This window comes from Cydia amplana, chromosome 25, assembly GCF_948474715.1.
Source record: "Cydia amplana chromosome 25, ilCydAmpl1.1, whole genome shotgun sequence".
NCBI classification, from domain to species: Eukaryota; Metazoa; Arthropoda; class Insecta; order Lepidoptera; family Tortricidae; genus Cydia; species Cydia amplana.
Genome location: NC_086093.1, coordinates 9,341,185 through 9,367,679, shown reverse-complemented (window position 1 = coordinate 9,367,679; position 26,495 = coordinate 9,341,185). Strand labels below are relative to the sequence as shown.

The following is a 26,495-nucleotide window of genomic DNA, read 5'->3' as shown; positions in this document are numbered from 1 at the left end:
AGTACATTAATCATTAATCTCTATTGGTAACAAGCATAGTTTTGTAACTGGTCTTTTCGTCACACTATCACCACTTTTAACACTATACACTCGCGTAATATGGTCTGGACCTGGATGTTTAGCGACTATTCGGCCGAGAGCCCATTTTCCAGGTGGAAGATTGTCGGTTTTAATGAGAACAATCTGTCCTTCTTTGAACTCTTCTACTCTTTTCAACCACTTTGGTCGCTGTTGCAAACGTGACAGGTACTCTTGCTGCCATCTGCACCAAAGATCTCTGACCAATTTCTGTGTGTGCTGCCATCGTGACAGTGAGCTCATTCTAACATCCTTCAAGTCGGGCGATGGGACATTTATGGGTGCTTCGCCGATCAGAAAGTGCCCGGGTGTAAGAGGTTCTATGCTGTCTGTATCGTCGTTATCAATTGGACATAACGGCCTTGAATTTAAGCATGCCTCAATTTCGCAAAGGACCGTGTCAAATTCCTCGAAGGTAAGGTGAGAGGTGATGATTCTTTTTAAGTGATGTTTCAGGGATTTTACACCAGCCTCCCATAAACCACCAAAATTCGGACTATAGGCGGGGATGAAATGCCACTGCGTACCATCTTTAGCCAAGGAATCGGAAATTTCTCCAGTAAACTCTAGCTGTGCCTCTTTCCATGCATTAATTAATTCCTTATTGGCGCCAACAAAGTTTCTTCCTTGGTCGCTCCACAAATGGTTGCATCTTCCTCTCCTGGCTACAAATCTCTTGAAGCCGGCTATAAAGGCTTCAGAAGTCAGATCACTGACTAGTTCTAGATGTATGCATTTAACTGATAGGCATATAAATATAGCCACATACGTCTTCGTGGTCTTTGCTCCTCTACCCTTAGACATTAGGGTAGTGAAAGGTCCTGCAAAGTCGACGCCACTATGTAAAAACGGCCTGGCAGGTGTGACTCGTTCTCTTGGCAGGTCTCCCATCAGCTGTGGTTTAGGAGCAGCGTTTTGTCTGACGCATACAAGGCATTTATTGACGTGAGCCCTTACTAAATTTTTTGACTTTATAATCCAAAATCTGGAACGTAAATAACTCATCGTGAGTGTTATTCCACCATGCAAGGTCTTCAAGTGTGCATCTGCTATTATAAGAGGAGTTAAGTTGTTTCTGTTGCCCAATATTAAGGGATGCTTTTCTTCATTATTTATGTTTGCAAGTCTGAGCCTTCCTCCTACTCTTAGTAGACCTTCTTCCAAATAGGGATTTAAAGATTTTATATTGCTTCGTTTGTGTACTTGTTTGTTTGTCGTTAATCTATCTATTTCTTCGCCAAATTCTTCTTTTTGTACAAGTTGTACACATATTTGCAATGTGTGGTCCAAGTCATGAGTTGTTAGATTGAAATTGTCTATTTTCAGTTTCTTCATGTTCAGAAATTTGCGGCAATATGTGATTGTTTTTATTAATTCTTGTAAATTATCAAATTCTTTAAATTGGTCTGTCAAATTTCTTTCCATCTCGCTTCCATACACGTTTAAATTTGTCTGTATCACATTCTTCCTTTCTATGTCGGTGGAAACGACATTTGGTCTTCTGTATTCTATTTCTTTTCTAGTTAGCCATTCTGGCCCTTCCCACCATAGCTTAGAAGCCTTCAATTCTGACAAGTACATTCCTCTGGAAGCAATGTCGGCGGGGTTATCCTCTGAAGTGACATGATGCCATTGGTTTTGACTAACATTGTTTGTTATTTCAACAACTCTGTTTGCCACAAACGTTTTCCATCTCTGTGGTTCGCCGAAAATCAATGAAATGACAATGGAAGAGTCTGTCCATGCAAATATTTGTGAAGCCGGTATTCTCATAGCATGGCTGACTTGTCCTAACAATTTTGCCAACACAACAGCTCCACACAATTCCAATCTGGGTAAGGAAACAGTCTTCACGGGAGATACTCTTGTTCTCGAAGCAATCAACCTTGTTTTGACTGTGCCATCCGCCTTTTCGACTCTAATGTAAACGGCTGCACCGTAGGCAGAGATAGAGGCGTCACTGAATCCGTGTATCTGAATATTTGTTCCTTCAGTGCTCAAAGTGTCCAGCCATCTATCAACACGGATCTCATTGACATGTCTCAAGTCTGCTCTTAATTGAAGCCATTCATCTTTTAAGGGTTGACTCACTTCCTCGTCCCAATTTACCTTCGCCAGCCACAACTTCTGTATCAGTATTTTAGCCATCAGGACGCACGGCGAGATCCAGCCCAGAGGGTCAAACAGTTTCTGGATATCAGACAAAATTGTTCGTTTACTGATGTGATTGTTTACCTCTGGGAGGTTAAGGTTGTACTCGAACTGGTCTGTTCCCATGTTCCACTGAACACCAAGTGCCTTGATCGTGCCGTCCATGTTTAAATCAAGATGCGCATTAGCTGATCTGTCTTCGGGCTTCAAACTGCGCATGAACTCAACACTATTGGATGACCATTTTTTAAGCTGAAATCCACCTTTTCGCATAACTTCTTGCAATTGATTGTTGGCTTCTATGGCTTGTTCGATGGTGTCACATCCCGACATCAGGTCGTCGACGTAGAAGTCTTCTTTGATCATCTTTGATGCAGCAGGAAACTCGTCTCCTTCATCTATAGCCAGCTGTTGCAACGTCTTAACTGCCAGATATGGAGCTGAAGCTGTTCCAAAAGTTACTGTCAGGAGACGGTAATCCTCTATTTGCTTGTCACTGCTACTTCTCCATAAAATTCTTTGATAGTCGGAATCTTCTTTAGTTGTCAGCACCATCCGATACATCTTGTGAATATCTGAGACGAAACATATAGCGTGCATTCGCCATCTCATTATCAAACTTCTCAAATCTTCTTGTAAAACTGGCCCAACCAGGAGGTCGTCGTTTAATGAGAAACCATTGGTGCCCTTACACGACGCGTCATACACGACGCGCGTCTTTGTAGTTTCCTTCTCTTCTCGAATAATTGCATGGTGGGCTAAGTATACACTCTTCTTTGTATGTATTTCTTCGGTTGGTACCTTTTCCATGTGCTTCTGTTCAATATAATCATCAATCACCTTTACATATTCTTCTTTGAGCTTTGGCATTTTTAGAAATCTTCTCTCTAGTTGTATTAATCTGTTCTGTGCTATTTCTCTTGTATTTCCTTCACATGCTCTTGGTACTTCTGTTTTTAAAGGTAATTTGACGATGTATCTTCCTTCTTCATTTCTTTTGTAGGTACTTTCGTAAATTCTTTCACATGTTTGTTCTTCTTCAGTTAATGTTCTCTTTGTATCTGGTTCTACCTCCCATATAGTCTTCAATAGATCATCAACATCGACTTGATGATGCATCGTAATGAAACATTTTTCTTGTATACTTGTATCCGTCTCTCCATTATCTCCAAACAGGATCCATCCCAAGTATGTTTTCTGAGCACATGGTGTACCCGGTGGACCCTTGATTATTGGTGTATCTTCTTGAATGATCTGCGCATATACTTTAACTCCAAGAAGAAGATCTACTGGACCTGGTGTGTTATAACTTGGATCGGCCAGGTGTAGATTTTGTATGTGAGACCAGTTGCTTGTATTCATGGTTTTCATGGGCATTTGAGTGGTCAATTGCTTGGAAATCACATAGGCTCGAAGCTGTATAGAATACGACGTTTGATATTGCGACGAAACCTCTAATTGAACCACTTGATTTGCGTTCGCCTTTATAGGCCCCAATCCCGTTATGCTTGCTCTTGTTGTCTCTCTTTTAAGTTTAAGTAATTGGGTCGCTTTCTCACTAATGAAAGATGCCTGTGAGCACGGGTCGATAAGAGCTCTCAGTGCAATGGTGTGACCTTGCTCACTCTTCACGTTTACAATCGCAGTTGCTAACAAGCCATCACTATGTCTAGCTGTGTGGTGTGATGCAATTGCCATGGTAGCTTGAATTTCTGTTTCAGTCTCGTTGACCTTGGGGAGCGTCGGCTGGGTCTTAGTATCTTGTTCTGCTGTTTCCGGGCTCTTGGTCACATGGACGAGTGAATGATGGCGCTTGCGACATATACGGCATGACATGGGCAATCGACACTTGAAAACCGCATGTCCTGGTGCTAGACAATTGTAACATAGCCTATTGTTTTTTGTATATTCACATCTCTCATTAGGCTGCATTTTTGTAAATTCTTTGCAATGAGCGAGTGTGTGATTACCTTTACACATGACACAACTCTTCTCTGCTTGTGATTCTGTGGCGTGGAACGTGCGTTCTTTGACTACATTTCTTTCGCGCGGAGTTGATGAAGAAGCGGTGATGAGCTCTAGCGTTCGGAATTTAGCTTCTAGAAATTTGACGAAGTCTGTCCACTTGGGTAATTCCTCGGAATCGTCCTTGTGAGCATACTCCTCCCAATCCTTGTGTGACTCCGGGTCCAATTTCTGCACTACCAGAAAAATAATTAAAGGATCCCAGGAATCGGTGGCCATGTTCAAATTTTGTAAACTATTTAAGCATTCAGTTGTAGTATCCAATAATGATTTGAGTTGAGTGGCCGACTGAGTATTTAATTTCTTTTGCAGAAATAACCGCTTCAATATAGAATTCACTATTAACTTTTTGTTTCCATAACGCTTTTGTAGAATGTCCCACGCTTGTGTATAATTACTTTCGGTGATTTGAACGTGCTTTAAAATCGCCTCTGCCTCGCCGGATACACTGGTCTTCAAATAATGCAATTTTTGTACATTACTAAGCGACGCATTGTTATGCACAATTGACAAAAACAAATCTTTAAAAGTGGGCCATTGTTCATAACCACCACTAAAACTTGGAAGTTGAATTCGAGGTAATTTTCCCACTTGGTTATCCGAGTTACTTATATTGGGGTTGATTTGTTTTGTGTTGCTGTTCAATAAGTCCTTAAGATCGCCTTCAATGTTCAGGTATAGATCTTCGTAAATAAAGTATTCTTCATTAATAAAATATTGCGTAACAGCCCGTTGTTCGCGTGGCATAACCTTTATAAGTTCTTGATGTGTTCGTTTGAACGTCGCCCAGTACTCTTGTATGCAACTTAATCTCGCCTCAACATAACCTCTTGTTAATCGTGCCTTAGAGCATTTCTTTAAATTCACTTGTGTTTTCTGAAGTAAACTTGCCGTATCTTGCAAAACAGTCATCAATTGATCCACCGTAGCCATTTTTCGTAATTTCAATCTTCACTTTTACGTAAAAACAGAAGTAAAATTAGAAGTAAACACAGAAGTAAACACAATGTTTCGAAGTAAATTGTTTAAGTTGAAACTAAATTGCATTGAAATCGTATCTATTAACTTGTTTCTATCGGCTTGTTTATCACATTCTTTTGTTCTCGCGGCCAGGTGTCCGACGGCGGGCACTCGATGCACTTTTTCCTTATCCGGATCGTTTGGACCATATGATGAATGCAGTAAGGTTCATTATTGAGTGGGAAATTAAAACACGTCCTCTTGCTATGATTTTTGTAATGCGACTAAATAAGAAATGCATGTATAATGCTGTCTCTAGGTATTGTGATAGGTATTTGTGTGCGCGTTAACAACTGTACTCCCTCCGGCCGCAGTGGCTGTGCGACGTGCTGGCCCACGTGGTCACCGTTAGGGAAATCAATCCATTTGCCAACAACGGTAACGTTCTACAACTGTACTCCCTCCGGCCGCAGTGGCTGTGCGACGTGCTGGCCCACGTGGTCACCGTTAGGGAAATCAATCCATTTGCCAACAACGGTAACGTTCTACAACTGTACTCCCTCCGGCCGCAGTGGCTGTGCGACGTGCTGGCCCACGTGGTCACCGTTAGGGAAATCAATCCATTTGCCAACAACGGTAACGTTCTACAACTGTACTCCCTCCGGCCGCAGTGGCTGTGCGACGTGCTGGCCCACGTGGTCACCGTTAGGGAAATCCACGAATTAATAGTTTATTAATTCGTGGGGAAATCAATCCATTTGCTAACAACGGTAACGCTCTACCTATGTATGTCACTTAGTACTTAGTATGTACGGGTCAAATGTTGCAAGTTAAATTTGATCCAATTCCCGGTTTACGATGAGCTGAAAATTTGCAACGTGTGTAAGTCGGGTGACAATGCAATATTATGGTACTATGGAGCTGATCTGATGATGGAGACAGGAGGTGGCCATAGGAACTCTTAGATAAAACAACGCAACCTTATTGTGTTTGGGGTTTTTAGAATTGTTTCGATGAGTGTCTTTGTCTGTAGAAAGAAAAGTACAGTTAGCGATAGAAGCTTGTACCAAAAACGTTTTTTTTTTTCCAAAAACTTACTTATATCGATGAAGTGACCACAGTTTAATCCCCAGGCATAATGAAGATCGAGGACCTCGCGCACGTGTTCAAGGCCTCCCCCCTCCTGGCGCGGGGGGACGAGGCCTCCTCGCTGGGGGTCAGCCTGCTCAACAAGTTCGAGCTGGCCCTCTGCTGGGACAGCAGGACGCTGCTGGTGCCTCCACTCCTGCCCGCCTCCGAGCCCGCCGTGAGTCTCTCTTGTACCCCACACGGGTCACTAGCCTGCTCAACTAGTCGAGCTGGCCCTCTGCTGGGACAGCAGGACGCTGCTGGTGCCTCCACTCCTGCCCGCCTCCGAGCCCGCCGTGAGTCTCTCTTGTACCCCACACGGGTCACTAGCCTGCTCAACAAGTTCGAGCTGGCCCTCTGCTGGGACAGCAGGACGCTGCTGGTGCCTCCACTCCTGCCCGCCTCCGAGCCCGCCGTGAGTCTCTCTTGTACCCCACACGGGTCACTAGCCTGCTCAACTAGTCCAGCTGGCCCTCTGCTGGGACAGCAGGACGCTGCTGGTGCCTCCACTCCTGCCCGCCTCCGAGCCCGCCGTGAGTCTCTCTTGTACCCCACACGGGTCACTAGCCTGCTCAACAAGTTCGAGCTGGCCCTCTGCTGGGACAGCAGGACGCTGCTGGTGCCTCCACTCCTGCCCGCCTCCGAGCCCGCCGTGAGTCTCTCTTGTACCCCACACGGGTCACTAGCCTGCTCAACTAGTCGAGCTGGCCCTCTGCTGGGACAGCAGGACGCTGCCGGTGTCTCCACTCCTGCCCGCCTCCGAGCCCGCCGTGAGTCTCTCTTGTACCCCACACGGGTCACTAGCCTGCTCAACTAGTCGAGCTGGCCCTCTGCTGGGACAGCAGGACGCTGCTGGTGCCTCCTCTCCTGCCCGCCTCCGAGCCCGCCGTGAGTCTCTCTTGTACCCCACACGGGTCACTAGCCTGCTCAACTAGTCGAGCTGGCCCTCTGCTGGGACAGCAGGACGCTGCTGGTGCCTCCACTCCTGCCCGCCTCCGAGCCCGCCGTGAGTCTCTCTTGTACCCCACACGGGTCACTAGCCTGCTCAACTAGTCGAGCTGGCCCTCTGCTGGGACAGCAGGACGCTGCCGGTGCCTCCACTCCTGCCCGCCTCCGAGCCCGCCGTGAGTCTCTCTTGTACCCCACACGGGTCACTAGCCTGCTCAACTAGTCGAGCTGGCCCTCTGCTGGGACAGCAGGACGCTGCTGGTGCCTCCTCTCCTGCCCGCCTCCGAGCCCGCCGTGAGTCTCTCTTGTACCCCACACGGGTCACTAGCCTGCTCAACTAGTCGAGCTGGCCCTCTGCTGGGACAGCAGGACGCTGCTGGTGCCTCCTCTCCTGCCCGCCTCCGAGCCCGCCGTGAGTCTCTCTTGTACCCCACACGGGTCACTAGCCTGCTCAACTAGTCGAGCTGGCCCTCTGCTGGGACAGCAGGACGCTGCTGGTGCCTCCTCTCCTGCCCGCCTCCGAGCCCGCCGTGAGTCTCTCTTGTACCCCACACGGGTCACTAGCCTGCTCAACTAGTCGAGCTGGTCCTCTGCTGGGTCAGCAGGACGCTGCTGGTGCCTCCACTCCTGCCCGCCTCCGAGCCCGCCGTGAGTCTCTCTTGTACCCCACACGGGTCACTAGCCTGCTCAACTAGTCGAGCTGGCCCTCTGCTGGGACAGCAGGACGCTGCTGGTGCCTCCTCTCCTGCCCGCCTCCGAGCCCGCCGTGAGTCTCTCTTGTACCCCACACGGGTCACTAGCCTGCTCAACTAGTCGAGCTGGCCCTCTGCTGGGACAGCAGGACGCTGCTGGTGCCTCCTCTCCTGCCCGCCTCCGAGCCCGCCGTGAGTCTCTCTTGTACCCCACACGGGTCACTAGCCTGCTCAACTAGTCGAGCTGGCCCTCTGCTGGGACAGCAGGACGCTGCTGGTGCCTCCTCTCCTGCCCGCCTCCGAGCCCGCCGTGAGTCTCTCTTGTACCCCACACGGGTCACTAGCCTGCTCAACTAGTCGAGCTGGTCCTCTGCTGGGTCAGCAGGACGCTGCCGGTGCCTCTCCGCGCACTAGTACCCAACAATAGGCAGTCTGCTCAACTGCTTTTTAGGGTTCCGTACCTCAAAAGGAAAAAAACGGAACCCTTATAGGATCACTCGTGGATATAGGATCATCCCCTTTATCTCCGAAACTACTGGGTCCAACATTTAAAAAAAAAACACTTTTTTTCCTTAATAAATAATAAATAGTTATTTACCACAGGATGACAGCAATACCTATTAGAAAGGTGCAGCCAAGCGTGAGTCGGGCTTAACGTACGGAACCCTTGGAACGCGAGTGCGACTCGCACTTGGTCGGTTTTCTATGTGTTTAATACAAAACATATAGAGTGTAAACTTAGCTTAAGTATTTTTAGTATATAGCAACACATTTGTAGTTGCCTTAAAAATTTATATGGCAACTCTCTCTCTTCCTTCTCGATCCGAACTAACCGGCACGTCCCGCGATCACTTTGTAAATTTATTTAATTCAAAACTTCAATAAAAGTTAATTAAACATAAAAGCGCATTTTGTATTCTCCATGCGCAAGTGGTCCTTCTAAGGAAAAGTATCAGTGTACGATGTTTCGTCGAAATAGTGTTCGCGGCAAGTGTGTGCGCGAGCTGGCTGGCCGTCTATACCGGCTAGTATCTCGTCGTGGCAGTGCCTAGGCTGGCGCTGCTGGCCTGCAACTTCGTTCTATCTATAATAGAACGAAAATCATACACGGATTGGAGAAAAGAGCATCATCAAAAATCGCAAGTAATTCGGTTTATGTCGAATTTTTCGACCACCGGCATTCCTCATTTTTCAATATAAAGTGAAGTTGGCGCGGAACGCAGCCATCTTGCGGAACTTCGCAGCGGTTTTTGACATTTTGTGTCATCTGTCACGTTCATGTCACATTTGACATTGACGTTCAAATAAAAATCAAAACAAACTGCAATCGTGTCTCTGTGCCTTCGTTTAAAAGTGTTTGTGCCTTCGTTTGTCATAAATACAGGTTAATATGTCTACCGAAATGGAGAAATTAAAAAAGTTACGTGTTATACGCTCACAGTGCAAAGGAACCATTACAAGAATCGACAGTTTTGTCAAGGATCCCGTAGCTTTGGCAGCCGCCAGCGCCGATATATTAGAGGCGCGTAAAGAGAAGCTTATTTCCACCTTAAAAGATTACGAAAAGGTGCAAATGGACATCCTAAGCATTGATGAAGGCGACGGTGAACAGGTGGGAGATATTGAAGAGAAATACTATTCCATATTAGCAAAAATAAATAGTTCTCTTAAAATGTTAAACTCAAAAGTGACTTCGGAGTGCCACAACGCATCCACATGTAAGTTACCCACAATTGAAATACCCTTTTACGACGGAAAGGATTTCACTAAATTTAAACCCTTTTTCGACTTATTTACTGCTGTCATTGATCGGAATACCTCGCTGTCTGATGTGCAAAAGCTTTTTTATTTGAGAAAGTACCTACAGGACGATGCGTTGGCGGTTATTCTGAATTTGCCGTTGGTAAATGAGTCATATAAAGAAGCAATACAATTATTAAAAAAGAGATTTGACAACAAGGCTAGATTAGTTGCAAATCATATAGGAATATTGTTAGATATTTCTAATATACAAAAGGGCACAGCGGCTTCCATACGAACATTTGTTTCACAAATAAATCAACAGATGCATGCATTAAAAAATCTAGATGAACCCGTTGATAAATGGGACATGCTTTTGATATCAATTTTGACTCGAAAGTTAGATCAATTCACAAACCGGGCATACCAATTAGACCGGGACTCAGACACCATGCCTACGATGGCTGGTTTCATTGAATATTTAGAAAAGCGTGCTATAGCGCTCGAAGATAGTCATCAAAATAAACATAGTACCTACTATGATGGTGCTAACAAACATGTTAATAATAAAAGTACTTGCTATGAAGGTACTCACAAATCAATACCTAAGGTTACAAATGTGGTATCGAAGTCGTTGCCGCCCTGTAGGTATTGTGATAATAAAGACCATCAGATATATAACTGTCCTATATTTAAAATTTTGCCTATCGCTCAGAGGCAATCTTATGTAAATGAAAAGCACATGTGTAATGTATGCCTTAATAACCATGATGGTAAATGTAAATTTACTTTTAAATGTAAAATGTGTAAACAGGGCCACAACACATTGCTGCATCAGGAGCGCAATGTGAATGTGGACAAGCCCAGGACAAATAATGATGACAGTCAGCAGCCACTATCATCCGATGCTGGTGAGTTTGACATTGCTGTTAATACTATTTTAAATTGTGTGTCCGATAGTGGTGTTTTGCTGCCAACCATAAAGGTCAAATTAATAACTAAAAATAATGAAGAGGTGACATGCAAGGCATTACTGGATACTGCATCTCAAGGCAGTTTTATACGTTCAGATTTAGTAAGCAGGCTTGGCTTAAAACCGATGATGGAACCAAACAATATTATTGGTTTCCGTAAACAACTATGTAAAGTGAATGAGTATGTAATTTTGACTCTTCAGTCTTGTAAAAATAATGTTAAAATAATATTAAAATGTCATATTAGTGATGAAATTACTTCCAAACTGCCTCAAAGAACATTAGATGTATCTAAATATCATATCCCAAAAAATATAACTTTAGCTGATGACACATTTTACATTACAAATGATATCCCTCTGTTGCTTGCAGCAAACATCTATTTTGCTATATTGTTGCAGGGCTGCATTAAAACTGAAAATGGACCGGTATTTCAGAATACCATGTTAGGATATGTTGTCGGAGGAAGTATCCCCGAGCAAGGTACTACATGTAATATTGTAACAAATTTAATTAATATATCTGATGGTGAAAAATTGGAAAATGTAATGGAGCAATTTTGGCTCTCTGAAAAGCTTCCTGAAGTGGAAAAATCTACAAATGATGAGTTTATTCAAGCTGAAAAAATATTTCAGGACTCTGTATCACTAAAAGACAATATATTTTATGTTGATATGCCATTAGCTTTCCCCATGGAAGAGTTAGGCCTAGGTGACTCATTTTCTGTTGCCTATAATAGATTCATAATGTTAGAAAAAAGGTTACAAAAAGATCCTTTGTTATTTGAACAATATAAAAAATTTATTGACCTATATCTGGAATTAGGACATGCAAAGATAGTTGATATTGAGGGTTATGATTTAAATGGTCCTGTGTTTTTTCTAGGACACCACTGCGTGTTCAATCCTTCCAGTCGAACCTCACCTCATCGTGTGGTCTTTGATGGATCAATGAGATCTAGAAATGGGACATCGCTGAATCAAGTCATGCTGAACGGACCTGTTGTACAGAGTGAGCTCTTTGATATCCTTATTTTATTCAGGACTTATCCCTTTATTTTAACTTGTGACATTAAAAAAAATGTTTCGCAATGTTTTTATTAATGAACATCAACGCGGACTTCAAAACATATTATGGCGCGAATCGCCCAAAGACCCTATCAACTGCTTGCAGCTTCAAACTGTTACGTACGGTTTAAAATCGAGTACATTTTTAGCTACAAGAGCTCTAAATGAGCTAGCAAATATGCATAAGGATCAATTTCCTTTGGCCGCTCAGGCTATTTATAAAAATACATTTGTTGATGATGTGTTGACTGGCGCTGATGATGTAGAGACACTTCAAGAGCTGAAAAGGCAAATTGTAGAGCTTCTGGAGTTAGGTAGTTTCTCGTTACATAAATGGTGCTCGAACCACGCTCCAATTTTAAGCGATATACCAGTTGAGCACAGACAAATTGATAGTGTAGAGATAGGTCAAAACGACACCGTGAAGACATTAGGTCTCACACTCGAAATAAACTCAGATAAATTGAGTTTCTCTTGTCCTGCACTTGATGAGGCAACAATACTGAATACAAAAAGAAAAATTCTCAGCTATATAGGGAAAATGTTTGACCCACTTGGTTTAATTGGCCCCGTAATTGTGGTGGCCAAACTATTCATGCAAGAACTCCATAGCTCTATGCGTAAAGATTGGGACTCTACAATCCCAAATGAAAAGTTCCTATACTGGTCAAACTTTTTAAATAATTTAAAACAAATGGGTCAAATTAAAATAGATAGATGTGTAAATTTTAAATTAGTATCACATGTAGAGCTAATAGGGTATGCCGATGCATCTCTTAAAGCTTTCGGGAGCTGTCTCTATCTAAGAGTTTTTATGACTGATGGCTCGGTTCAAGTGAACTTGTTGTGTTCCAAATCCCGTGTGTCCCCACTTTCTAAATCTCACACCATACCTCAATTGGAGCTTTCTGCTGCTCTACTTTTAGCGCAATTGGCAAGTAGAGTCAGTAAGATTTTAAAAGATAGAGTTCCTCATAAAATGTATCTTTATAGTGATTCCCAAATCGTATTGTGGTGGATCAAAACAGAGGCAGTAAAAAGTACTATATATGTAAAAAATAGAGTCAAACAAATAGTAGAGCTTACTGAAAACTCACAATGGCTGTATGTTAGGTCAAAAGATAATCCTGCTGACTTATTATCAAGGGGAGTCGAACCACATAAGCTGCAGGAGTGTGATTTATGGTGGCATGGTTCGCCAAGTCTTTGTGATGTAAATTATACACATACAAACTTAGAAGAATTTAATTATGACGATATCATGACACATGTAGACTCGCATGGTGCTTCATTGAATGCGTCTTCTAACGATGTAGAGGGAATTTTGTGCCATACCACAAATGTAGAGCCTCTAGATTTATTAAAAAATTATTCTAACTTGAATAAACTTCAAAGAGTAATAGGCTTTATTTATAGATTTTACAATAACTGCTTGAACAAAGACAACAAAATAACAAGTAGAAATTTAACTTCTAGGGAATTGCGTGACTCTATGTTGAAGATAGTACGTTGTACACAGGCAGAGCATTTTAGTAAAGAATTAGTCCTGCTCTCAAAAAATAAGCCTGTGACAATTAGTGATCAATTAGCATTTCTAGATAAAAACGGTGTAATTAGAGCCGTGGGGAGACTGCAAAATGCAGAGAACCTGTCTTATGACAAGCGGCATCCGACTATACTTCCAAAAAACTCCTTTATTACCGATCTCATTATAGAACGAGAGCACTTAAGACTTATGCATGCAGGCGCTAGGCTAGTATTAGGCTCTCTATCTCAGAGACATCATCTTGTGAATGGTATACGAGAGGTAAAAAAGGTGGTGCATAAATGTATAAAATGTATACGTATGAAAGCTGAAGCAGCAAAGCAGTTGATGGGAGATCTTCCTAAAGAAAGAATCACTCAGAGCAGGCCCTTTCAGCATGTAGGAATTGATTTCTGCGGTCCGTTTAACGTAAAGGTTTCTCGCATTAGAAAACCTATTATTACAAAAGGCTACATCGCGCTTTTTGTTTGCTTTGCTGTAAAAGCGATACACTTAGAACTTGTTTCTGATCTCACGACTGAAACTTTCTTAGCATGTCTTAAACGATTTATTTCTCGGCGTGGCATGCCCACAAACATATTTTGTGACAATGCAAAAACCTTCAAAGGTGCTTCTAATACATTAAAAGACTTGTATGACCTATTTTCCTCCAAAGATTGTAGAGACTCTGTCAACAAATATTGCTCAAATAACTATATAACATTTAATTGGATACCGAGTTATTCTCCAACGTTTGGAGGAATTTGGGAAAGTGGCGTTAAAAGTGTAAAACACCACTTTAAAAGAATAGTAGGCAATCTATGTTTGACCTACGAACAACTAAACACTGTAATCATAGAGATTGAAGGCATTTTGAACAGTAGACCTATACTATCTGCTATTTCTAATGATTGTGATTATATAACTCCTGGACACTTCATTTGTGGCGCAGCCTTGACTGCTTATCCTGAAATAGATCTCACTGAAACCTCAGTAAATCGGGTTCCATTTTGGAAAATGTGCACTAAGCTTAAGCAAGACTTTTGGAAAACTTGGTCTCAAAGTTATTTGACCCAGCTACAAAGCCGCCCCAAATGGAAATACCAGCAAACTAATTTAAAGGAAGGTGATTTGGTAATTGTAAAGAATATGAACACCTCTCCATTAAATTGGCCAATGGCTCGTATAGTAAAAACGTTCCCTGGTAGGGACGGATTAGTAAGGGTAGCTGATGTTAAGATTAATAATAAGATATTTCGTAGAGCCATAACTAAATTATGTCCTTTACCTGTAATGTAGTATTAATAACTTGTCTTATGTTTAGGTTTCTATTGGCGGGTCCACTCTTTACCTGTATGTAATATTGCCTGGCCCCAACTATGTTTAATACAAAACATATAGAGTGTAAACTTAGCTTAAGTATTTTTAGTATATAGCAACACATTTGTAGTTGCCTTAAAAATTTATATGGCAACTCTCTCTCTTCCTTCTCGATCCGAACTAACCGGCACGTCCCGCGATCACTGTATTTTTATTTAATTCAAAACTTCAATAAAAGTTACTTAAAACATAAAAGCGCATTTTGTATTCTCCACTATGTAATAGTAAACGAGCAGACGACCCGCCCCGGCTTCGCGCGGGTAGTTCAAGTAATTTACACAAAACCTTTACAAATTATACACTTGAACCTTCCTCAAGAGAGTCCGACTCGCACTTGGCCAAGCCTTGGCCGGCCGGTTTTATTTAGAAACAGGAACAAGTGCGAACCTAATTATGATGAACAAACTTCTCCCAGACACCGCAGCTGCCTCTGAAGACGCGCGTGTGGGCGGGCGCCGGCGCCGGCACGCCGCGCCGCGCCGCGCCCGCGCTGGCCGCTGCGCCCGCGCGGGCCGACTCGCCCTCACTGATACGTAAGTGTTAGTGTAAGGCCTGAGTGGACGCTCGAAGCGGAGCGTTCGGCGGGGCGTGCAGCGTGGCGTCGAGCTCTCAAGGGATTTGAGCAGCGTGCACTAAGGCCGCTCCTATACGCTTGCATTTGTTTAACATGCACGCCGCACGCCCCGCCCCGCTACACGCCCAACTCGAGCGTCCACTCAGGCTTTACACTTATACACTACACTTCTGTAGTGATTAGAGTAATGACGGCGAACTTGCCAAAGCGGGAAGTCATTTCCATTTTTTTGCCATAATTTACTTATTAATTGTTTCGTCCCGAAATGCTATAAATTGAGACTGCCGCTTGTCGATAAACCTTAAAATTAAAAGATTGGGATTGCGTCGGGGCCCTCCCCGTGACAACATTATGATCGATCGAGCCCCTTTTTGACATAGTTTATATGTCAACACAGTATGTAGGTATGTTAGTGATGGGCAGAGCCCGGAATTTCCGCGGCAAAACAAAAGACTCGCTAGCGTTTCTACATAATTTTGTACAAACCTCACGTACATTTTCTTATAAAATATTTCGGTGGACCGTGTTTTAAACTCTAGCAAGATTGCGACAGCCTTTTGTTTTGCCGCGAAAATTCCGAGCTCTGGAATAGGTGTCTATTGTTGCACCTGTGAACGGGTTCCAGCAGGCGTTCTACATGACATAAAAGCTCTCCAAGGGGCCTCTACGTATTGGATCTGTGTCCCCATGCAAGCCTATCAAAAAACCGTGATTATAGGCCCGTGATATCGAAGGAGACACAAATAAATAATAATAAAAGACGTTTATTCAAAGAGTTTTAACATAGGTACTTATGTACCTATAGTGTTAGTTTGTAAGCATTATTATGTACTTTTATTATTAAAAGTACATAATAATGCTTACAAACTAATTGAAAGGGAAGGTGGCTCAGCTAATGTCAGTGCCAAAAGACTACGGGGCACAGAGGCCCTAAAGACTTCCAGCAACGGACGCTGTTATTCTGCCACCGCCGTATTTATATCTAGCTAAGGACAGTAGAAACATTTACACTATTACACATAGGACAGGATAGCAAAACCGAACAATGCGCAGTGGATAAAAAAGTGCTAACTTAATTAAAATTAAATATCTATAGACGTCACTCAACCAAAAGTGTACGCTAATTCCTTTTGGAGGTCCAGTAAATAAGCCTTGCAACGTAGTTTGAAAACCGCCAGGGACTTACTGTTAGCTACTGATGGTGGCGGCAAATTGTTCCAGCATTTAGACGCAGCATAGCGAAAACTGCCTCTAAATGACTGAAGCCGGAGCAGGGGAAGGGAGATACGCTCTTGTTGCTCACGCAACAAGAACGAAGCGCAACACTGAAAGCTCGTTTCAGTGTCGGTTACGAAGTAAGTTAATTGTTAAGACGTCCAACCTTTTTATTATTGCTTAAGAAAACCCCTCTCAATGATTGTTATTATTACAGAGGAGAGTCCCGGCAGCATCAGCGTGGAGGGCCGCTCCACCGGGCGGGCGCTGCGCCGCATGCTGCTGCTGTCGTACATCCCGTGCGGGCTGTGGGCGCGGCTGTGCGCGCGCGTGCTGGCCGACCCGGCCGTGGCCGCCGCCGCGCAGATGCTGTACAAACTACCCGCGGACGTGAGTCATGCTGTAGCGTGTAGCCATGGTGCTGCTGTCGTACATCCCGTGCGGGCTGTGGGCGCGGCTGTGCGCGCGCGTGCTGGCCGACCCGGCCGTGGCCGCCGCCGCGCAGATGCTGTACAAACTACCCGCGGACGTGAGTCATGCTGTAGCGTGTAGCCATGGTGCTGCTGTCGTACATCCCGTGCGGGCTGTGGGCGCGGCTGTGCGCGCGCGTGCTGGCCGACCCGGCCGTGGCCGCCGCCGCGCAGATGCTGTACAAACTACCCGCGGACGTGAGTCATGCTGTAGCGTGTAGCCATGGTGCTGCTGTCGTACATCCCGTGCGGGCTGTGGGCGCGGCTGTGCGCGCGCGTGCTGGCCGACCCGGCCGTGGCCGCCGCCGCGCAGATGCTGTACAAACTACCCGCGGACGTGAGTCATGCTGTAGCGTGTAGCCATGGTGCTGCTGTCGTACATCCCGTGCGGGCTGTGGGCGCGGCTGTGCGCGCGCGTGCTGGCCGACCCGGCCGTGGCCGCCGCCGCGCAGATGCTGTACAAACTACCCGCGGACGTGAGTCATGCTGTAGCGTGTAGCCATGGTGCTGCTGTCGTACATCCCGTGCGGGCTGTGGGCGCGGCTGTGCGCGCGCGTGCTGGCCGACCCGGCCGTGGCCGCCGCCGCGCAGATGCTGTACAAACTACCCGCGGACGTGAGTCATGCTGTAGCGTGTAGCCATGGTGCTGCTGTCGTACATCCCGTGCGGGCTGTGGGCGCGGCTGTGCGCGCGCGTGCTGGCCGACCCGGCCGTGGCCGCCGCCGCGCAGATGCTGTACAAACTACCCGCGGACGTGAGTCATGCTGTAGCGTGTAGCCATGGTGCTGCTGTCGTACATCCCGTGCGGGCTGTGGGCGCGGCTGTGCGCGCGCGTGCTGGCCGACCCGGCCGTGGCCGCCGCCGCGCAGATGCTGTACAAACTACCCGCGGACGTGAGTCATGCTGTAGCGTGTAGCCATGGTGCTGCTGTCGTACATCCCGTGCGGGCTGTGGGCGCGGCTGTGCGCGCGCGTGCTGGCCGACCCGGCCGTGGCCGCCGCCGCGCAGATGCTGTACAAACTACCCGCGGACGTGAGTCATGCTGTAGCGTGTAGCCATGGTGCTGCTGTCGTACATCCCGTGCGGGCTGTGGGCGCGGCTGTGCGCGCGCGTGCTGGCCGACCCGGCCGTGGCCGCCGCCGCGCAGATGCTGTACAAACTACCCGCGGACGTGAGTCATGCTGTAGCGTGTAGCCATGGTGCTGCTGTCGTACATCCCGTGCGGGCTGTGGGCGCGGCTGTGCGCGCGCGTGCTGGCCGACCCGGCCGTGGCCGCCGCCGCGCAGATGCTGTACAAACTACCCGCGGACGTGAGTCATGCTGTAGCGTGTAGCCATGGTGCTGCTGTCGTACATCCCGTGCGGGCTGTGGGCGTATTATATTATTTTCATGTGATTTCCTGCTTGCATTAATTATTATTATTGTTTTCGTTATGACTTTGCTGATTAAATTAAATTTTGCATGCCAACTACTGGTGAAATGCGTGCTTCACTTATAATTGTTGGCCACCTATTGTATTATGTTTTAAGCAAAATCATAGAGAAAAAAATACATAGAGTGCTCACTCCATACATCAGTTTTAGTACCAAAAAGACTATTAGCATCTAGCATCGAGTAGCGGAACTATCAGTACTGCTACTTGCCAATAGATGTAGCACCGACCGGAAAGTCTTATGCTGTTGAGATAAGACTTTCCGGTCGGTGCTACATCTATTGTCAAGTAGCAGTACTGATAGTTCCGCTATTCGATGTTAGATGTAGACACCATTGATATAGTATAAAGAACTGGATACCCAATCAGCCGCCAAAAATGGCCCCACAAAGGTGATGTCAAAACAGATCATGCATTACTTTTTCGTTTAGTCTTGTTTGAAACGCTCAAATGTGAAGTTGTCAACAATTACGAAATGTGCCGTTAAAATATGTAAAAATAACAATGATAAAGCAAGGAAAAAGGATGGAATGTATTTCTTTCGGTTAGTTCTTTGGATAGCATTACATAATTTATGTAATCTGGTGGTAATTTTATGGTTTTGAATAAATTAATTTGTTAGTACCAAAGAAGGGATGTCAAGGAACAAAATTCTAATGAGTCGATGTGAGGTCAATATTTTTTTTTATTTTTATATGGAATTCATAAGAAATAATATTATGTTTAAATTGAAGATTTCCAAGAAAACCTATGCGACGTGCAAAGTGGACTGCTATTTAATTATAGCAAGAGATAGGGGTGATACAGTTTTAAACAAGGCAAAACGGCACTTGTGTGTTTGGCCCATTTCCCTGTTTCCGACATATACACCACCAATAAGGGCTTATATCGACTAACTGTAAATGCTAAACCTGTCGGAACACAGTGACAACCACAGGATTTTTTTTATAAAGTATAGGTAGACTTTATAAAAAAAATCCAATCAGTATCTAAATTTCCCCGTGCACCCGTGCTATGAGTAAATGTAGATCTTAAATACACAGTTATTTAATAAGTAGAATTTATTTCAAGGAAATTAGTATTTAAAGACGTATACTTACGAATTAAAAATTAAATTTGTTTGAATTTGAACCACGAATTAATTTTATTTGTGCTCCCGATTAAATTAAATTTGTTTTATTTATTACTTCAATTGGTTTTCCTGTACAGTAATACATATTAAAGTGTACCAAAGTGACTCCATTCGTTCATTATTCTCGTTTGACGTTGTTTGACGTAAATACGTTACGTTTAGTGCCATCGGACTAAATTTTTTAACAGTGTTGGTACTTATGTTTGCAAATTTGACACTTAATGCTTACGACATTAAGCTCTTTTCTGTACGAAACATTTATCTTGACTCAAAATTTACGTAAGCGTTTTTATCATCAATGCAAATGGTGCGAAACGTCAATGGGATCCACATTTCTTGACGTTTTTGTTCTGCTTTGTGTGTCTATTTCTTTTATATTAAGTCAGTGGTAGACACTGAAATTAATAGTCTGAACTGATGTATGGAGTGAGCACTCTTGTCTTACTATATTTCTCTATGGCAAAATTAAATATGTATGATTTACTAGCGACCCGCCCCGGCTTCGCACGGGTTAACAAATTATGCACAAACCTTCCTCTTGAATCACTCTATCTATTAAAAAAAACCGCAACAAAATCCGTTGCGTAGTTTTAAAGATCTAAGCATACATACATACAGACAGACAGCGGGAAGCGACTTTGTAAACCCCATTTGCTGCAATATTAAAATCCTTTATTATTTAAAAACCAAAATATTACGTGTTTTTATCTTACCTTATCAAACCTTTTTTTTTTAGATGGAAGTGGATGCGACAACCACAAAGGCGTTAGAGCCGAACTGGGCGTGGAAACTTTGGCGGTCAGGTCTCCAGCTTTCCTGGGGGTCTCTGGTCGCTCTGGAGGTGCGAGAGCGAGAGGCGAGACACGACCCGCTGCTGGGAGACCATCCTGAGAGCGACAGTGGGAGGGACCTGAGGTACGTACGTCCATACAGACTGACCAATACATTGACGTATAATATCTAAGGATGGGCTAATGGGCCACTAAAAATGGTACTAGTTCAGCGGTGCTACTCACGAATTCCAGCCAATCGTGCAGTCTAACGCGACTAGTTGCGACCAATAGCGCGCGTAATGCGAACTCGTCAACCAATCGCGCGCGTGATGTGAACTCATTAACCAATCGCGTTGTAGCGGTTTCACACCTGTACTGGCCCCTGTCATGCCTCATTATTATTGCCCGTAACGCCAGTCCCTAGATATCTATGTCAGTATGGCCCAATAGTAGAGAATACTGGGCTTGATACTGAGCTGGACTGCAGCTTCCTTGGTTGTATTAGCTGTGGATGTAAATTTTTAGTAAATGAAATAAATGTGATATACTAAGAAAAAGTGACCCAGGCCTCCAGTGCCTACTAGAAGTACTACAACTACCTACGACTTGAAATAAAAACAAATTAAAATATTATCTGAAAATGATTTAACCTTTTGAACGCCACAGACGGCAATTGACGTCAACGCAAAATCGTGACAACGACGCCAAAGACGGCATTTGCCGTCGATGGTTTTTTTGATGAAAATCTACTGAAAAACACCCCACTTTTAGGTTGGCATTATTTATTCAAAACTAAATTTTACCCCCGTGGCGTCATTGGCACGGCAAATTGATGCGCCGTTTGGCGTTCAAAAGGTTAATTTGTTCTAATACGTATACATTTTTACATACATACATATAATCACGACTATTTCCCGGAGGCAGAGACCACGGATTTCCACTTGCTACGATCCTGACATACCTCTTTCGCTTCCGTTACTTTCATAACATTCCTCATACACGCTCGCCGGTTTAGGGTGCTCTTGACCTGGCCTTTCTTCAGGATTTCCCCGATCTGATCAGAGAAAGTCCGCCCCTTCCAACTCCCTAATAAATTTTTAGTTTTTAGCAATAATATTTAGATGTCATTTTTTATGAAATAATTTGATTCGTGCCTCAGTTTTAGGGCTCATTTAGACGGTGCGAGAACTCGCATGCGAGTTTGATTAAATTGCGTCGTTTGATCGGTCGGCTGAATTGATGTAACCTCAATGGTCCGCAATGTAACTAAAATCGTATACGAGTTCGCGCGCCGTCTAAATGAGCCCTTATTGTGTCACGCGTTCTTGTTTAGACAATATTCATTATACGCAGGTTCAGGGTGAAACAGGAAGGTGCGTGGTGTTCCCTGGAGGTTGCGCGCTCGCCCAGCATAGAGGTCACGTTGCCGGCGCGAGTGTGCGTGGCGCGCCGCACTGACGGCCTGCCCCTGGCCGGGTACCAGGTGAGCGGGGCGTGTGGGGCTGGGCCGGGCTGGGCAGGGCTGGGCAGGGCTGGGCAGGGCTGGCGGGGGCTCGCGAGACCAACAGGAAGGCGCGAGGTGTACCCTGGAGGTGGCGCGCTCGCCCAGCATAGAGGTCACGTTGCCGGCGCGAGTGTGCGTGGCGCGCCGCACTGACGGCCTGCCCCTGGCCGGGTACCAGGTGAGCGGGGCGTGTGGGGCTGGGCCGGGCTGGGCAGGGCTGGGCAGGGCTGGGCAGGGCTGGCGGGGGCTCGCGAGACCAACAGGAAGGCGCGAGGTGTACCCTGGAGGTGGCGCGCTCGCCCAGCATAGAGGTCACGTTGCCGGCGCGAGTGTGCGTGGCGCGCCGCACTGACGGCCTGCCCCTGGCCGGGTACCAGGTGAGCGGGGCGTGTGGGGCTGGGCCGGGCTGGGCAGGGCTGGGCAGGGCTGGGCAGGGCTGGGCAGGGCTGGCGGGGGCTCGCGAGACCAACAGGAAGGCGCGAGGTGTACCCTGGAGGTGGCGCGCTCGCCCAGCATAGAGGTCACGTTGCCGGCGCGAGTGTGCGTGGCGCGCCGCACTGACGGCCTGCCCCTGGCCGGGTACCAGGTGAGCGGGGCGTGTGGGGCTGGGCCGGGCTGGGCAGGGCTGGGCAGGGCTGGGCAGGGCTGGCGGGGGCTCGCGAGACCAACAGGAAGGCGCGAGGTGTACCCTGGAGGTGGCGCGCTCGCCCAGCATAGAGGTCACGTTGCCGGCGCGAGTGTGCGTGGCGCGCCGCACTGACGGCCTGCCCCTGGCCGGGTACCAGGTGAGCGGGGCGTGTGGGGCTGGGCCGGGCTGGGCAGGGCTGGGCAGGGCTGGCGGGGGCTCGCGAGACCAACAGGAAGGCGCGAGGTGTACCCTGGAGGTGGCGCGCTCGCCCAGCATAGAGGTCACGTTGCCGGCGCGAGTGTGCGTGGCGCGCCGCACTGACGGCCTGCCCCTGGCCGGGTACCAGGTGAGCGGGGCGTGTGGGGCTGGGCCGGGCTGGGCAGGGCTGGGCAGGGCTGGGCAGGGCTGGCGGGGGCTCGCGAGACCAACAGGAAGGCGCGAGGTGTACCCTGGAGGTGGCGCGCTCGCCCAGCATAGAGGTCACGTTGCCGGCGCGAGTGTGCGTGGCGCGCCGCACTGACGGCCTGCCCCTGGCCGGGTACCAGGTGAGCGGGGCGTGTGGGGCTGGGCCGGGCTGGGCAGGGCTGGGCAGGGCTGGGCAGGGCTGGCGGGGGCTCGCGAGACCAACAGGAAGGCGCGAGGTGTACCCTGGAGGTGGCGCGCTCGCCCAGCATAGAGGTCACGTTGCCGGCGCGAGTGTGCGTGGCGCGCCGCACTGACGGCCTGCCCCTGGCCGGGTACCAGGTGAGCGGGGCGTGTGGGGCTGGGCCGGGCTGGGCAGGGCTGGGCAGGGCTGGGCAGGGCTGGGCAGGGCTGGCGGGGGCTCGCGAGACCAACAGGAAGGCGCGAGGTGTACCCTGGAGGTGGCGCGCTCGCCCAGCATAGAGGTCACGTTGCCGGCGCGAGTGTGCGTGGCGCGCCGCACTGACGGCCTGCCCCTGGCCGGGTACCAGGTGAGCGGGGCGTGTGGGGCTGGGCCGGGCTGGGCAGGGCTGGGCAGGGCTGGGCAGGGCTGGCGGGGGCTCGCGAGACCAACAGGAAGGCGCGAGGTGTACCCTGGAGGTGGCGCGCTCGCCCAGCATAGAGGTCACGTTGCCGGCGCGAGTGTGCGTGGCGCGCCGCACTGACGGCCTGCCCCTGGCCGGGTACCAGGTGAGCGGGGCGTGTGGGGCTGGGCCGGGCTGGGCAGGGCTGGGCAGGGCTGGGCAGGGCTGGCGGGGGCTCGCGAGACCAACAGGAAGGCGCGAGGTGTACCCTGGAGGTGGCGCGCTCGCCCAGCATAGAGGTCACGTTGCCGGCGCGAGTGTGCGTGGCGCGCCGCACTGACGGCCTGCCCCTGGCCGGGTACCAGGTGAGCGGGGCGTGTGGGGCTGGACCGGGCTGGGCAGGGCTGGGCAGGGTAGGGCAGGGCAGGGCTGGGCAGGGCAGGGCAGGGCTGGGCAGGGCTGGCGGGGGCTCCCGAGACCAACAGCTCACAGACCCACTAACCTTGTCTAAAAATTATAATAAAAACCATAAAAATCGCCAGTTCACTTAAAATACCAATTCATTATTACAAATCACTGTTTTCAAACAATGGGTAGCGGATTAATGGCCGCTACTGTTGGGTTATCTAATGCAACAAAAAACACATTGTTTAAAAAAACGGCCACGTGCGAGTCGGACTCACGCACGAAGGATTCCGTACCATTACGCAAAAACGGCAAAAATCACGTTTGATGCTTCAATATTTATTATATGCTGTTTTTAGTTTTTGTTGTAATAGCGGCAACAGAAGTACATCATCTGTAAAAATTTCAACTGCCTAGCTATCACGGTTCATAAGATACAGCTTGGTGACAGACAGACGGACAGCGAAACCTTATTAATAGGTCCCGTTTTTACCCTTTGGGTACGGAACCCTAAAAAATACGAACCAAAAACGAATTTGTAAAAAAATCCCTTGACAACATTTTTTTCTACTGATCTTAGTTCATTCCTTTATATTTGAAGGTCCTTATCAATCCTATTATAAATTGTATTGTTACCGTATTAAATTGTATTGTGGTGTTGTGTTGTCACCGTAAAATTATTAACACTCGTCCAGTTTATAATCTCGCCAGTTAAATTATAAACTGACGGTAGGGAGATTATAAACTAACCTATACGTATAACCTAACGTTCGATTGTAAACTAACGGTTTCACAATATTACGGTGTCATACAGATGTCAATCACAATAGAAAAATCAACTATGGTCAACTGTAGTCAACGTGGTGAAGTGGGATCGGTTTAGGAGAGAGGGTGGTTTATGAGTGATACACGCAACGGTTGGACATCAATTGTATTTTGTAATAAAATGTGCGTGCTTATATTGGAAAGCATTTCCTTTGTTCTCTGCACGAGGTCTACATAGTTATAATTAAACATATATATATATATTTATACAGTCAGCAACCCTATTGGACTTAAAATTATGTGCTTATTGTTTCTTTTTTCTTTTTCCTTTTGTTTTATTTTGTTACTGTGTTTAGCGACAATAAATGACTTTTTATTTTATTTTATTTTTTTTTAAAGTACAAGGTTGAAGGAAATGTAGTATTATTTTAATGTTTGCAATATCGGATTACATGGTATCATATTACATTCGAAAATGAACAATTAATTTATTAAATCGATTCGCGGTGGGTGGCATCAGCTGTGTGTGAGTCACTCCATGCTACAGTGGGACTCGAACCCGGGGTCCCTTTGTATTTATGAAACCGTTTTTATTTTCAGAGCATAAGCCTGGAACCTAACATGGAGGCGCTGGCGCGGCTGCTGGCCGTGCTGTCGGACCACGTAGATCTACTGTTAGAAGACTGGTATCCCTCGCTTGGTGAGTTTACTTACAATTGACAAATTCGACAGTATTTTGTGTTACCGGTTTTGACCACGACGGCGCGTGTGGCTCGCGTAGCCGATCTTATTAGCAAAGGCCCGTGCACACGACGGGCAGGTAAGGACACCATTGCTATAGTTATACCTAATACCCGCCGGTGGTCGGGCTTTCAGCTCATCGCGTCTGATATCTAGTTCCATAAGTCGACGGGATTCAAAGTCATCTGTTTGTTTAATGACAAAATATCTCCATACGCCGGTCGGCCGCCTGCTTCCGGATCAATTTTTTTTCATGTTTGACGATCCTTTTATGAAATTCTTAAATTTGTGTTAAATTTGATTTGTATAATAATCCAATATTATTATGGAATAATAACATCAATAAATTGCTCTGATAATTAGCTTAAGATAATTTATAAGTATCTTACGATTCATAAGTGCTTGTTGCTAGGCCTACATGAATAAAGTATATTTTGACTTGACTTGACTTGATCCCATTGACATAATGATTGAAAGTCATAATGTAATGATTGTCAGATTATGATTAGTCATAATTCTGAAACCGTTAACTTTTCAGGAATTTCCTAAAGTTATCCTATAGATAGGTTAGGTTAGGTTTGTTTTATGGCAATCCTGAAAAGTTACGCGTTTCTGAGAAAAACCAAATGATGACTAACGAAAATGCGGACAAACAATACATTATGACTTAAAACTTTATGGGAAACAATAGAGACGCGCCTGCCTCTCCCACAGAAATGGGTCAATGTTTCATGAGTTACATTATCAATCATCAGTCACATTATAGAATTAAATTACACACGACAACATATTTTAAATTTAAACAGCGCATCACACAGTAAACACAAACGTAGTATTTTTCCTACAACACTTAAAATTTGTTTGATTGCTTGTAAACGGCGATGACGGATGGATATTGAATTAATTCTCACTTCGTGCAGGTACTCGTTTCGTGCACACCTCGGAGGGGCGATGCCTTATAACGCGCGTAGTGCCGTGCGCACAATGCCTCGCGGCCTGGGAGGACGAAGCTGACCGACCCGAACATTTAGCGCAGGTAACTATTACTACAGCTAACTATACTATACTATATGTATCGGTCTTCGCTTCACTCGAGCTAAACAAAGTGAGCTCTAGTTATTTATTCAATCTACTATTTGCCATGTGTTAGTTTCTTAATGATTTCAGTTCCTGATGACCAACAAAATGACACGTAACTCGTA

General features: G+C 46.3%; 3 protein-coding genes across 9 annotated transcripts in view; 2 read left to right on the top strand and 1 right to left on the bottom strand.

Moving 5' to 3' along the window:
- Nucleotides 1-26,495, top strand: part of LOC134659652 (leucine-rich repeat serine/threonine-protein kinase 1) — a 95,215-nt gene that overhangs the window by 42,497 nt on the left and 26,223 nt on the right. Inside the window, exons 39-65 of the mRNA XM_063515328.1 lie at nt 6,348-6,994; nt 7,147-7,230; nt 7,501-7,584; nt 7,737-7,820; nt 7,973-8,056; nt 8,209-8,292; nt 9,424-9,594; nt 10,537-10,633; nt 11,069-11,179; nt 11,582-11,700; nt 15,084-15,201; nt 16,615-16,847; nt 17,003-17,125; nt 17,281-17,403; nt 17,559-17,681; nt 17,837-17,959; nt 18,115-18,237; nt 20,228-20,406; nt 21,618-21,747; nt 21,785-22,079; nt 22,146-22,354; nt 22,464-22,742; nt 22,780-23,074; nt 23,141-23,502; nt 23,586-23,747; nt 25,153-25,252; nt 26,214-26,329. Coding sequence (XP_063371398.1) covers nt 6,348-6,994; nt 7,147-7,230; nt 7,501-7,584; nt 7,737-7,820; nt 7,973-8,056; nt 8,209-8,292; nt 9,424-9,594; nt 10,537-10,633; nt 11,069-11,179; nt 11,582-11,700; nt 15,084-15,201; nt 16,615-16,847; nt 17,003-17,125; nt 17,281-17,403; nt 17,559-17,681; nt 17,837-17,959; nt 18,115-18,237; nt 20,228-20,406; nt 21,618-21,747; nt 21,785-22,079; nt 22,146-22,354; nt 22,464-22,742; nt 22,780-23,074; nt 23,141-23,502; nt 23,586-23,747; nt 25,153-25,252; nt 26,214-26,329 — 4,658 coding nt within the window. The remainder of the gene's footprint in view (nt 1-6,347; nt 6,995-7,146; nt 7,231-7,500; nt 7,585-7,736; nt 7,821-7,972; nt 8,057-8,208; nt 8,293-9,423; nt 9,595-10,536; nt 10,634-11,068; nt 11,180-11,581; nt 11,701-15,083; nt 15,202-16,614; nt 16,848-17,002; nt 17,126-17,280; nt 17,404-17,558; nt 17,682-17,836; nt 17,960-18,114; nt 18,238-20,227; nt 20,407-21,617; nt 21,748-21,784; nt 22,080-22,145; nt 22,355-22,463; nt 22,743-22,779; nt 23,075-23,140; nt 23,503-23,585; nt 23,748-25,152; nt 25,253-26,213; nt 26,330-26,495) is intronic.
- Nucleotides 7-5,205, bottom strand: LOC134659850 (uncharacterized). Its single transcript, XM_063515558.1, has one exon. It carries the CDS (start codon nt 5,185-5,187, stop codon nt 7-9), a length of 5,181 nt encoding a protein of 1,726 aa, XP_063371628.1. The 5' UTR covers nt 5,188-5,205.
- LOC134659595 (uncharacterized) lies at nt 9,320-11,799 on the top strand. 7 transcript variants are annotated; one of them, XR_010097819.1, is made up of 3 exons: nt 9,354-10,633; nt 11,098-11,179; nt 11,582-11,741. XR_010097819.1 is itself a non-coding variant. In XM_063515268.1 (3 exons), the coding sequence occupies exons 1-3, from the start codon at nt 9,373-9,375 to the stop codon at nt 11,106-11,108; spliced, it is 330 nt and encodes a 109-aa protein (XP_063371338.1). In that variant the 5' UTR covers nt 9,355-9,372; the 3' UTR covers nt 11,109-11,740. The 7 variants fall into 7 exon arrangements, 6 of the variants coding, with proteins under 6 accessions (XP_063371337.1, XP_063371333.1, XP_063371336.1 ...); XM_063515268.1 differs by having other exon boundaries at nt 9,355-9,594; nt 10,537-10,633; nt 11,098-11,740; XM_063515267.1 differs by lacking the exons at nt 11,098-11,179; nt 11,582-11,741 and having other exon boundaries at nt 9,320-9,700; nt 10,537-11,082.